This window comes from Eutrigla gurnardus (genome assembly GCF_963514095.1).
Source record: "Eutrigla gurnardus genome assembly, chromosome: 5".
Lineage (NCBI taxonomy): Eukaryota > Metazoa > Chordata > Actinopteri > Perciformes > Triglidae > Eutrigla > Eutrigla gurnardus.
Window position 1 is genome coordinate 31,526,502 of NC_139919.1, and position 12,582 is coordinate 31,539,083.

The window sequence follows — 12,582 nt, forward strand, 5'->3', positions numbered from 1 at the left end:
AGACCCCCGTCTGTCCCGTCTTCTGTTCCTGGTTCAAGTAGGTGGTGATGGACTCTGGGAAATCTCTTTTTAAAACCACCAACGCAGTAGGCGCGTTTCCAATCATGCATGCATTTGCCTCACAAAACCAGGCATTCTGGGATAAAAACGTCAAAAATGCTGGTGATAACTTCTCTTTGCGACATGTCACATGACTTTAAAAACTCGCGGTATCTCCAGGTACCTCCCTCCGCATGCTTTTCTCTGCAGATGGTCTGAAATAAGTGCGGACATAAGACACTCCCCTCAACGTTGCCCTAGTTGGTTAGAATTATCACGTGGTATTTCCCACTTGAGAAAATTCCTCAGCCTCCGTCAACAACGGGACTTCAAATGCCTCGGCTCGAGTTCGTCAGCGACGAAGAAAGCCAGCGCCACTGGGCAGGCCATATTCGTTGTGCAAAGTCCGTGAAGTTTCCCCTGGCGCGATAGTTTTTGTTATGTATACAATTATTAATAAAGTAAAAAAAAAAAAAAAGGTCCGTGAAGTGCACCTGTGTCCGACTTGACGTGTTTATGACGAGTTCCGGCGGATCCTCTCAAGTCTTGTGCATGCATAGGAGCAAATGCATGCGATCCGAAACGCAGCCATTGCTGCACAGTCCGTATACAGGAAGTGGATGTCGTCGTGGAGACGTCACCCTTCTGGTTGTGAAGCTGCTAACAAAGTTAGCTTCATAATTCAAGATCAACTTTATAGTTAAGTATTAAAGTCATCTTAGTAGCTAACTGGCATTAATCACTCCTCATACTGGTCAACTCCCTCCCTCCCCGTTGGCATTAATCACTCCTCATACAGGTCAGCTCCCTCTCTGGCATTAATCACTCCTCATACAGGTCAACTCCCTCCCTCTGACATTAATCACTCCTCATACAGGTCAGCTCCCTCTCTGACATTAATCACTCCTCATACAGGTCAGCTCCCTCTCTGACATTAATCACTCCTCATACAGGTCAGCTCCCTCTCTGGCATTAATCACTCCTCATACAGGTCAGCTCCCTCTCTGACATTAATCACTCCTCATACAGGTCAGCTCCCTCTCTGGCATTAATCACTCCTCATACAGGTCAGCTCCCTCTCTGGCATTAATCACTCCTCATACTGGTCAGCTCCCTCTCTGGCATTAATCACTCCTCATACAGGTCAGCTCCCTCTCTGGCATTAATCACTCCTCATACAGGTCAGCTCCCTCTCTGACATTAATCACTCCTCATACAGGTCAGCTCCCTCTCTGACATTAATCACTCCTCATACAGGTCAGCTCCCTCTCTGGCATTAATCACTCCTCATACAGGTCAGCTCCCTCTCTGACATTAATCACTCCTCATACCGGTCAGCTCCCTCTCTGACATTAATCACTCCTCATACAGGTCAGCTCCCTCTCTGGCATTAATCACTCCTCATACAGGTCAGCTCCCTCTCTGACATTAATCACTCCTCATACAGGTCAGCTCCCTCTCTGGCATTAATCACTCCTCATACAGGTCAGCTCCCTCTCTGGCATTAATCACTCCTCATACAGGTCAGCTCCCTCTCTGGCATTAATCACTCCTCATACCGGTCAGCTCCCTCTCTGGCATTAATCACTCCTCATACAGGTCAACTCCCTCCCTCTGACATTAATCACTCCTCATACAGGTCAGCTCCCTCTCTGGCATTAATCACTCCTCATACCCGCGCCGCCGCACAACACATATTGTGCAACAGAGAGCGAACCTGGTCTCCGCCTCCTCGCACGTTCCTGCTGCCAGACTAGACCAGACCGCCTCGACCAGGGACCAGAGCAGACCCGGGTTCATTCATCCAGCGATGTTTTCCTGCAGAGCAGCCTGGCGGAGGTGCGGACCTCTGGCCCGGAGAGCGGCGTCCAGGTCCCCCCGGGACGGTGAGTCCTCCGTCCCCCCTCCACTACGTGGGCTCTGACTGTGACGTAGGGGCCTGCGGGCCGTGGAATAGTACACTTTGTCCTCGCGACAGTCTCCGCGTGGCAGTATCCCGCGGCAGGGCGCCGTTAATGGCTGCCGACGGGACGTGAAGGTCAGCCGGCCGAAGGCTCGGTGTTCAGGGTCCGTTTCTCGGTTTGTCCTCGTGGAGACGCGATGGTCGGCTGTACACGGTGACATTGAACTCACCACGTTATACAGGACGGTAATGAGGCTGCACGCGGAGATTTAACACAGTGACGTCAGGACGTTTAACCTGAGTGTACTTTCATGTGTGTTTGACCTTCAGCAGCCTATAGGAGCCCAAACATGGAGGCCGCCGTCGGTCACGTGGTGTGACTGCAATGTAAAGAGTGCAAGTGAAGTCAAACCTGAAGGTCCTTAAAGCTGCATTCTCTCTGCTGGCCGCCGGGGGGCGACTCCTCTAGTGGCAGCATGAGGAGCTTTCACACCAGGACTTGGGGGGTCTCCATGTCCACTGTTGAGCCACAACCACCTCAGTAAAGTGGTCCCACTTAACCACAGGATGTATCATGGTCTAATCCCCCCCCCCCCCCCCTGGCTTGAGCCGATTAGTATCAATAATAGGGAGGTGTCTGTTGTGTAGAAGTCCACCCCAAATCCTCCCTGCTGGCCACCAGGGGGCGACTCCTCTCTGGTTGTATAGAAGTCTATGAGAAAATGGTCCTACTTCTCTCGATGTATTATCTCAGTAAACATTGTAAACAGTTTATGGTCTCAATCTCTAGTTTCAAGTCTTTAGAGTTCAACAGATCAGAAAGCAGTGGATGCTTTAGGGGGCGGGGCTTACCTGCTGAATGACAGGTCAATTTGGGTCCAACAAACCAGAATGGATCTAAACCAGCTGATAGACGTTCATCACCTTCAGACTCGTCCAAACCTTCCTTCATTACGTGATTATACCCCCCCAAGGAGTCAAAACGCTGCTGAGGTTATTTTTGGCGACTTAAAGCTGTGAAGTTAAATCCACTCGGAGGCTTTATGAGCCAGCTTAGGGTGCCGTCTCACCCTCCCTGGTCCTCTGAGAGGCTTAGGGATTATACAGCACCTTGTTATAGCTGTCCTGACCCCGAGGGTCCCTGTGACCCGGAGGGTCCCTTGAAATATGAACATCTTAATACATGGAGTAGAACCTCCGGGGTCCTTTTTTAGGAGACCTAACATGTGACCTTTCACCTTTCCAGTTGTGCCGCGGCGCCTGATGTCCTCGGTTCCTGGTGGGTCCGGGGAGAACATCGTCTACACGGTGCTGTGTGGCGGAGCCTTCGTCGGCGCCATCTCATACGTAAGCCGGTTCTACCCTTCAAGGTCGACATGGTTTCCAGTCTGCAGGTCTAATGATCCGGTTCCTCCTCCAGGCCTACAGCACTGTGACCACGGACAGCGACCGCTTCAACGACCGTATCGCAGAACTCAACGCCAGACCCAAGACCGAGTGGGTCCCTAAACCCTGGCCCCCGAAGAGTAAGTCCTCCTGACCCCCTGAACCAGGTCTACCAACCAAACATGGAACATTTATTTGATCAATAAGCACAAACAAAGTTCTCCAGCAGTACCAGACTTTATGAAGCGGTTCCTACAGCCTGTTCTCTCCTACTACAGCCTGTTTTCTCCTCTACTACAGCCTGTTCTCTCCTCTACTACAGCCTGTTCTCTCCTACTACAGCCTGTTCTCTCCTCTACTACAGCCTGTTCTCTCCTACTACAGCCTGTTCTCTCCTACTACAGCCTGTTTTCTCCTCTACTACAGCCTGTTCTCTCCTCTACTACAGCCTGTTCTCTCCTCTACTACAGCCTGTTCTCTCCTACTACAGCCTGTTTTCTCCTCTACTACAGCCTGTTCTCTCCTCTACTACAGCCTGTTCTCTCCTCTACTACAGCCTGTTCTCTCCTACTACAGCCTGTTTTCTCCTCTACTACAGCCTGTTCTCTCCTACTACAGCCTGTTCTCTCCTACTACAGCCTGTTCTCTCCTCTACTACAGCCTGTTCTCTCCTACTACAGCCTGTTCTCTCCTACTAGAACCTGTTCTCTCCTCTACTACAGCCTGTTCTCTCCTACTAGAACCTGTTTTCTCCTCTACTACAGCCTGTTCTCTCCTCTACTACAGCCTGTTCTCTCCTACTACAGCCTGTTCTCTCCTACTACAGCCTGTTCTCTCCTACTACAGCCTGTTCTCTCCTACTACAGCCTGTTCTCTCCTACTAGAACCTGTTCTCTCCTACTACAGCCTGTTCTCTCCTACTACAGCCTGTTTTCTCCTCTACTACAGCCTGTTCTCTCCTCTACTACAGCCTGTTCTCTCCTCTACTACAGCCTGTTCTCTCCTACTACAGCCTGTTTTCTCCTCTACTACAGCCTGTTCTCTCCTACTACAGCCTGTTCTCTCCTACTAGAACCTGTTCTCTCCTCTACTACAGCCTGTTCTCTCCTACTAGAACCTGTTTTCTCCTCTACTACAGCCTGTTCTCTCCTCTACTACAGCCTGTTCTCTCCTACTACAGCCTGTTCTCTCCTACTACAGCCTGTTCTCTCCTACTACAGCCTGTTCTCTCCTACTAGAACCTGTTCTCTCCTCTACTACAGCCTGTTCTCTCCTACTAGAACCTGTTTTCTCCTCTACTACAGCCTGTTCTCTCCTCTACTACAGCCTGTTCTCTCCTACTAGAACCTGTTCTCTCCTCTACTACAGCCTGTTCTCTCCTACTAGAACCTGTTTTCTCCTCTACTACAGCCTGTTCTCTCCTACTACAGCCTGTTCTCTCCTACTACAGCCTGTTCTCTCCTACTACAGCCTGTTCTCTCCTACTAGAACCTGTTCTCTCCTCTACTACAGCCTGTTCTCTCCTACTAGAACCTGTTTTCTCCTCTACTACAGCCTGTTCTCTCCTCTACTACAGCCTGTTTTCTCCTCTACTACAGCCTGTTTTCTCCTCTACTACAGCCTGTTTTCTCCTCTACTACAGCCTGTTCTCTCCTCTACTACAGCCTGTTCTCTCCTCTACTAGAACCTGTTCTCTCCTACTAGAACCTGTTCTCTCCTCTACTAGAGCCTGTTCTTTCCTCTACTAGAGCCTGTTCTCTCCTCTACTACAGCCTCTTCTCTCCTACTAGAACCTGTTCTCTCCTACTACAGCCTGTTCTCTCCTACTACAGCCTGTTCTCTCCTCTACTACAGCCTGTTCTCTCCTCTACTAGAGCCTGTTCTTTCCTCTACTAGAGCCTGTTCTCTCCTCTACTACAGCCTGTTCTCTCCTACTAGAACCTGTTCTCTCCTACTAAAACCTGTTCTCTCCTACTAGAGCCTGTTTTCTCCTCTACTACAGCCTGTTTTCTCCTCTACTACAGCCTGTTTTCTCCTCTACTACAGCCTGTTCTCCCCTTTCCTGGTTCCTACTAGAACATGTACCAAACAACAAGGTCTCTGCTGTATTTATGTCTAGACAACCTTTTTTGGAGTGTTGCTGGAGCAGCTACAATGTTAGCATAGCCTAGCACCGGTCAACCAGACTCCATTCAGGAAACTAGCATTCTTCTGGTCTTGCAGACAGACCTAACAAGGCATGACTCAGCACCAGCTCCTGCTCCTCAGCTCACCTCATGTTTGTTTCTTGCAGGCCGGGATGAAGACGAGGGTGAGTAGAGCCGTCACAGATGTTTCATTCTTCCTCGCTGCCCGAACACCTTCACTCTGACTCTTCCACTAACCCCACCCTCACCACAGCTTCACGGTCACATGATCGTATCTCTAAGATCCGCGCTGAGGACCAATCACATCGTCCACACTCGGACGGGTGCGTTCACGTACAGCAATGACCTCATCGCAATATTAGGAGGTGCAGCGCCGCATTGAGTGTGTCATAGCGACCTTCTCGTCCCGACCAATCCAATACCTCCAGAACACCGAGAGGAAGTTAACCAGGCTGAACTCAAAGGGAGACGCAATGTGATCGGGAAAAAAACACAATTTGATTATTACAAATGATATTCTTCTGTAAGTTATTAATAATAAGAATACGAACGTTGCATTAAAAACAAAGGTTTGAGACCCGGGAAACGCCGCTCACATGGTTTGTTTGTGCCGCCCCGTGCAGCTCCGCCTTCTGGTTGTGGATTCATAGGAACCAGCTTTGAAAATACACGGTTCTGTGGATGCCTAGAAGGTTACACGATACGTTTCCATTTCAGATCTTAATTGGTAAAAGATGGGCTACATTCCCGATTCTATCTATCTCACCCTCATCGTGGTCCACATCGTGGTCGTCCGAACGCCTCTCAGACACCAAAAGGAGAGGCTGTGATCATTTGCTAACCACTAAGGCTCGCCATACAGATGCATCTTGGGAGCAGCTCTTTGGCATGCAAAGCTTCTGTAGTTCTTTTAAGTTTCGGACACTGTTTAACGTGACTGGCTTCTTAAAGGGCCCGTCTCTCTAACTCTCTGTGTCTTTACTCTTTTCAGTGTAATGCTAAAGCTAAGGTCCTCTGTGGCCGGTCCTAGAACTGGACTCTTTGGATCAGAACAGGAACCTGATCCCTCCCTCGTCTTCCCTCCAGTTAGACCTCTGACACTTCTCTGAAGGACAGTGATTCTTTCTACACTTTTTAACTTCTCGTTGCTAAACGTTAACATTCCTGAAGAGGATAACCGGACCAAAGTATCCAAAACCTGCTTTGTCAGATTTGTGTGAGCCCATCACCGCTAAGTGTGAGCCCATCACCGCTAAGTGTGAGCCCATCACCGCTAAGTGTGAGCCCATCACCGCTAAGTGTGAGCCCATCACCGCTAAGTGTGAGCCCATCATCGCTAAGGGGCCGTCCAGACGAAGCAAAACAAACTTTTTTTTCTCCGTTTTGCCTTGGCGTCGTTTCGAGAAAATCCGTGTCCGGACGAATCCACTGAAAACGACTGTAGTACATATTCCAGGCCCTTATGCGGCGCTGTTTCTGCTACAAAAATGCAGAAGAAGAGACGGAGCTAGATCGGATGTTTGCCATTGCTATGGCAACACGTGAGAGTTACGGCTAATCTCCGCCCGACCACCCGATCAATAAACACCCATAAGATGACAATTTGGCCCGCATAAATAAAACCAACAATAAGCACCAACAGCCGTCACCCTAAGGACCTTGACGAGGCGTTGTCACACGTTGGGATGGATTAATTAGACAAATAAATGCCTACATTCATGGGAAGTTAGCTAGCGGTTGTTTGTTAGCATCGTAATAAAGTAGCTTTTTCCCCGGAATATCGCGCCCCCTCTCTCGGCTCCGTTTTTTTTTCATACAGTGGCCCTGATACGCCGTCGCACAGACGAGCAGAATATCTGCTACGAGCACGGAGGCCGCCGTTGTTGTTGTTGTTAGGAGACGTCGCGGGGAAAGAAGTCAGGCTCGAGGGTCGAGGAGCGGGGCGATGACGTCAGCGTTTTCGTTTTCGCCGTCCACACGAAAACGAACACGAAACGGAGGGGTGTCGTTTTTTTCTTTTCCACCCTGAGAGCTGGTTTCAAAAAAGTGAGTTTTCACGCCGCAAAAACGCCGGATCCGTATGGAAAGCAGGGCAAAACGCACAAGACTTCTGCGTTTACGCACTGAAAACGTTTTCGTGTGGACAGGCCCTAAGTGTGAGCCCATCATCGCTAAGTGTGAGCCCATCATCGCTAAGTGTGAGCCCATCATCGCTAAGTGTGAGCCCATCACTCTCACAACTCGTGTGTTTTTGTTCACGACATCTGTAGAAGAAAAGGTCAAAGGTTTTTGATGGTCCCGCTGGTCTGTGTTGGTCCCCCTGTCGGAGGTCCTCGTATCTTAGATTGATTGTTGGATGGTAAGAACCATGACTCACCTTCACTCCGTCCTGCACCCTAACCTGCACCCCCCCCCCCCCCCCCCCCCTGGTCTACGTCTACCTGCTTGGGTTTGCATGTGGTTTATGTGCTGAATGGGTCTCTCTTCTGGGTTTCTCTGGGCTGCTTCTGGACCAGCCTGCTGGGAAAACCTGATCAGCTGCTCCTAGCATTGTTTCCCTCAAGGTCTGTTAGAAGGACCTGAACCAGATCAGACCTCTTCCTCAGATCATCTGTTAGCCTTAGCGTTGATGAAGTGGTTACATTGTGTCAGACATAGCTGAGATTATTATTACTGGTAAATATTTTTTCAAAATTACGATCGCCATGACAACACGGCTTGGAGGGAAACCCAGCTACTGATGACGCTGCTTCAGAATGTCGGTCTCGCATTCCAGCTGCTCGTGTGTGCAGATGTGCGGCTGTTCATGGCGGCTGGCTGCTCGCCGTACCCGATGATGCTTTAACTAACGTGGCATGTGGCTAACACGCGGCTAACTGTCATCTTCTTGTGTTGCAGCCGGCGAGGCGGAGGAGGCTGAGGCTGCTGGTGAGGCGGAGGAGGCTGAGGCCGCCAGTGAGGCTGAGGTCGGCCAAGATGAGACCGTAGCAGCCGGCGATGGCGAGGCAGAGACCATAGCTGAGGAAGTTGCGGAGGCCGTTGCGGAGGCGGCGGAGGTTGTTGCGGAGGCGGCGGAGGTTGTTGCCGAGGCGGCGGAGGTTGTTGCCGAGGTGGCGCATGAAGTGGAGACGGTGGCAGAAGAAGTGGCTCACGAGGCCGAAGCTGTAGCAGAACCCTCCGCCATCGCCGCCGCGGACGAGTCCGACAGCAACGGTACGACTTCTTCACACGAGGAGGACGAGGCCTCCGAGGCCTGAAGCTCCACACATTCACTACCAGACACACACACACACACACACACACACACCCTCTAGACCACTTAAGTTCAAGAGCTGCTGACATTCCCTCAAATAAACTCACCGCCTAGACCACTAGAGGCCGCCTAGACTTCTAGAGGCCAGCTGCTTCTCCTCAGGTACCAGGTCACCTCCTCTTCTTCTCTCTTACCTTCCTAAAGATGTATTTTCTCATATTTATTGGCATTGCTGTGCGTTTCTTCATGTGAGGATGACGTCAGGTTTTTGCTGGTCTGTACTGGTTCAGGTTTCTACGGGGGCCACCTTCTCTGCAGGTTTTTACTCAGGTCTTACTGGGACTCTAGTTTTTAAGTTATGGGTGAAATAAATGTGATCACTGTGACTACAAAGCCAAACGTCAGGTTTTAACCAAACGAGGACGCCCGTTAAACGCTGTCTTTCACTGTAACGTTGTTGTTCTTGGCGTCACAGAGCGGCTGTGATGTCACAGATCAGCTGTGAGGTCACAGAGCGGCTGTGATGATTGGACAACCATTAGATGATGTGCAACCTCTGTAACTGCTGTTCTTTTCCCTAACTGTAATGTGAACCTCATGAGAGCTCTTTAGCGGATCATCGTTTTATTTTGCTTATAACTGGTTAACAAGCATGAACATCAACGTAACTCATCAAGACAATAAACACAATAAAACTTCTCTCAAAGCAGAAAAGGTACTGCCGTCTTAATTTGTCTGAACTGGTCTTTTTACCCGAATTACAACCAAAGCTTTTTTTACGTTTCCACCGATTCTGGGTGTTTCTACGGTTCTCCGGTTCGTCTCTAGAAGATCTTCGTTGGTTTGTGGTTCTCCGCCGATGCCTCCTCACTAACTCTCCTCCTGTTTCACTCCGACCTTCCTGCTGGAGGTTCACGTTGCACCTGCATGTCCTCACAGTCCACCAGATAGATTTGCTGGGGCCTAGATCCTCAACCCCAGAAGGGTCTTGCACCTCTTTCCTTTTGGCTAAACCCACAAGTTGACTCGCCTGAATGTGGGAACCTGTAACTTGAGCGTCAGTGACGTTTCCCTGGCTGGATTTTGTGTTTCAGTGCCGCTGGCCGCTGCCTCTGCTCTAGAAGTCCCAAAGATAACCGAAGTACGGGAAGAGCTGCTGTACGCCGTCCCTGATGTCGAGGCTACCAAGCCAGCAGCAGAACCTGCACCAGCAGAAGAGGCCCCCGCACCGGTGGAGGAGGCCATTGCACCTCAAGAAGAAGCACCAGCACCAGAGGAGGTTGCACCAGTGGTTGAAGAGGCACCAGCACCAGAGGAGGTTGCACCAGTGGTTGAAGAGACACCAGCACCAGAGGAGGTTGCACCAGTGGTTGAAGAGGCACCAGCACCAGAGGAGGTTGCACCAGTGGTTGAGGAGGCCCCTGCACCAGTGGAGGTTGCACCAGTGGTTGAGGAGGCCCCTGCAGCAGTGGAGGTTGCGCCAGTGATTGAGGAGGCCCTTGCACCAGTGGAGGTTGCACCAGTGGAGGTTGCACCAGTGGAGGTTGCACCAGTGGTTGAGGAGGCCCCTGCACCAGTGGAGGTTGCGCCAGTGGTTGAAGAGGCCCCTGCACCAGTGGTTGAAGAGGCTCCTGCACCAGTGGAGGTTACACCAGTGGTTGAAGAGGCCCCTGCACCAGTGGAGGTTACACCAGTGGTTGAAGAGGCCCCTGCACCAGTGGAGGTTGCACCAGTGGTTGAGGAGGCCCCTGCACCAGTGGAGGTTACACCAGTGGTTGAAGAGGCCCCTGCACCAGTGGAGGTTGCACCAGTGGTTGAAGAGGCCCCTGCAATAGTGGTTGAAGAGGCTCCTGAACAAGTGGAGGTTGCACCAGTGGTTGAAGAGGCTCCTGCACCAGTGGAGGTTGCACCAGTGGTTGAAGAGGCCCCTGCACCAGTTGAAGTTGCACCAGTGGTTGAGGAGGCCCCTGCACCAGTTGAAGTTGCACCTGTGGTTGAAGAGGCCCCTGCACCAGTTGAAGTTGCACCAGTGGTTGAAGAGGCCTTGGCACTGGTAGAACCGGATGTAACCACGGCTCTGGCTGAAGAACCTGGCACCACCACAGTTGAGGAAGACGTGGTAGCACCCCTTGCCCTCTCCCCTGAAGGTCCCAAGAGAGAGTACATTGTTGTGGTCCTGGAAGGAACGCCAAAAGCTGATAAACAAGCCAAGGTGCTGGGAGTGGGGACCATGACCGGCAGGCTCATCCCAGCTCCAGATGAAGACAACGCTCCTGCTTCTGAGGTACTAGTTCACTTTGATGTGAGAATGATCTCCGGTTGATGAATCCATGTACGCTTGTTGATCCGTTTATTTCTCATATGTGTTTTGAAAAAGAAACATTTATTATCGGGATGCTTCAGTTTTTCTACGTGGTAGTTTAATAAACCACTAACATGGATGTTTGAACTCTGCTACTCAGGGTAGGAGACGTCGTCTTAGGATGCAAATGCAGTAGTCCCCAGAAGGTACTGAGCCTTTGATTATTTCTACCATGGTAGAGTTGAGGTGTTCACACCAAACGCAAAGTGAATTTTCATCTCGCGTAACAAAGAGCTGGGGCTTGGCACCAGAGAGGAGGTGGGGCTTACCACCTCCTATTGCTGCTTTGTAGATGTTGAAGTCCCAGATCCACCAGGAAACCAGACCCTGTCCTGTCATGACACCATCCAGAGGTGCTCGGTGGATTTCAGCAAGCTGGATTCACTGGATCTAGCAAGACCCATGTAGGCTGGTCTACCGGCAAGTTAACTACTTTTAAAGTTCTGGTTTTCTGAATGGAGTCTGGTTGATGGTGCTAGGCTACGCTAACATTGTAGCTGCTCCATCAACACTCCAAATAAGGTCATCTAGACATAAATACAGCAGAGACCTTGTTGTTTGGACCAAAGACAGTCTCTGGTTCCTCCACATAGTCTGGTCTGGTCTCTGGACTAATGTGAGCTACTATCTAGACCTCTGGGGGACAGCAGACCCAGGAGACCACGTCCGGTTCCTCCATTTTGGGTCCAGTAGGACGATCTCCACTCTGAGAGGATTAAAGACACAGTTTTGTCGAAAGCCTTATGTGTTGTCTTTATAATCGCTCCAGGTGAAAGTTGCTTCCTGTTTGGTGTGAACACAACGTAAGGGATGCTACATGATGGACCCGAACCCCCTAGACTTCAGGTCCTGATTATCTATTTTCACAGTAATAGGTATTGTTTTTCTTGTATAGTTTATTATTGTAACTATACACTTACACCTTATGGCACCGTCTTAGATTGTATAGTTTCACTGTATTTATACACGGTATATATTTTGGTTTTAGATTTATGTTCTAGTTGTACAGAGTGTTTTTTGTTGACCGCTGCAGTGTCAAAATAATTTCCCAGTCTGCAATTAATTAATAATTAATAAAGTCATTCTATTCTCCAGCAATGTCCTGGTGTTTGGAAGATGTTGGACAAACATGGACCTTTGTGCTTCTGTTCACAGTAAACAGATCCTGAATGACGAAGACGAGGATGTGCCTTTCTCCAACACTTGACCCCGTGAAACCACAGACCTGTTCCAGTGTGACCATCCACATACTGGTCCACATCCTGGTTTCATGTGACCTGCATGTAGACTCTGAGCCCAGATCTCTCGTTTCCTAGTAGCCTCAGTAAATTCCGTGAATTGCAACCTGTTACCTCTGTGGTGGAACTGAGCCCTTTCCCCTCCATGTTACAGCGTTTCCTGTTTCCTCAGCAACACTCCAGGTCTCTGCCGCCCCAGTCATGTGACGCCTGTCGCACCTTAATAAGCAGCAGGCCGTGTTTTGTTTTCTAAA

General features: G+C 50.2%; 1 protein-coding gene across 22 annotated transcripts in view; it reads left to right on the top strand.

Annotated features, from left to right (window-relative positions):
- The first annotated feature begins 1,719 nt into the window (after positions 1-1,719).
- mgarpa (mitochondria localized glutamic acid rich protein a) overlaps positions 1,720-12,582 on the top strand; it is an 11,450-nt gene continuing 587 nt past the window's right edge. Inside the window, exons 1-10 of one of the 22 annotated variants that reach the window (XM_084009892.1) lie at positions 1,720-1,925; positions 3,189-3,289; positions 3,363-3,468; positions 5,622-5,639; positions 8,374-8,688; positions 9,823-9,988; positions 10,112-10,172; positions 10,413-11,012; positions 11,191-11,236; positions 12,246-12,582. The exon at positions 12,246-12,582 is cut by the window's right edge and continues 587 nt beyond it. In XM_084009892.1, the coding sequence (XP_083866018.1) occupies positions 1,850-1,925; positions 3,189-3,289; positions 3,363-3,468; positions 5,622-5,639; positions 8,374-8,688; positions 9,823-9,988; positions 10,112-10,172; positions 10,413-11,012; positions 11,191-11,226 (1,479 nt within the window). In that variant the 5' untranslated portion in view covers positions 1,720-1,849 and the 3' untranslated portion in view covers positions 11,227-11,236; positions 12,246-12,582. Of the gene's footprint in view, positions 1,926-3,188; positions 3,290-3,362; positions 3,469-5,621; positions 5,640-8,373; positions 8,689-9,822; positions 11,013-11,190; positions 11,237-12,245 lie in introns of all 22 variants that reach the window. The other 21 variants (XM_084009893.1, XM_084009899.1, XM_084009896.1 and 18 more) reach the window with 21 other exon arrangements.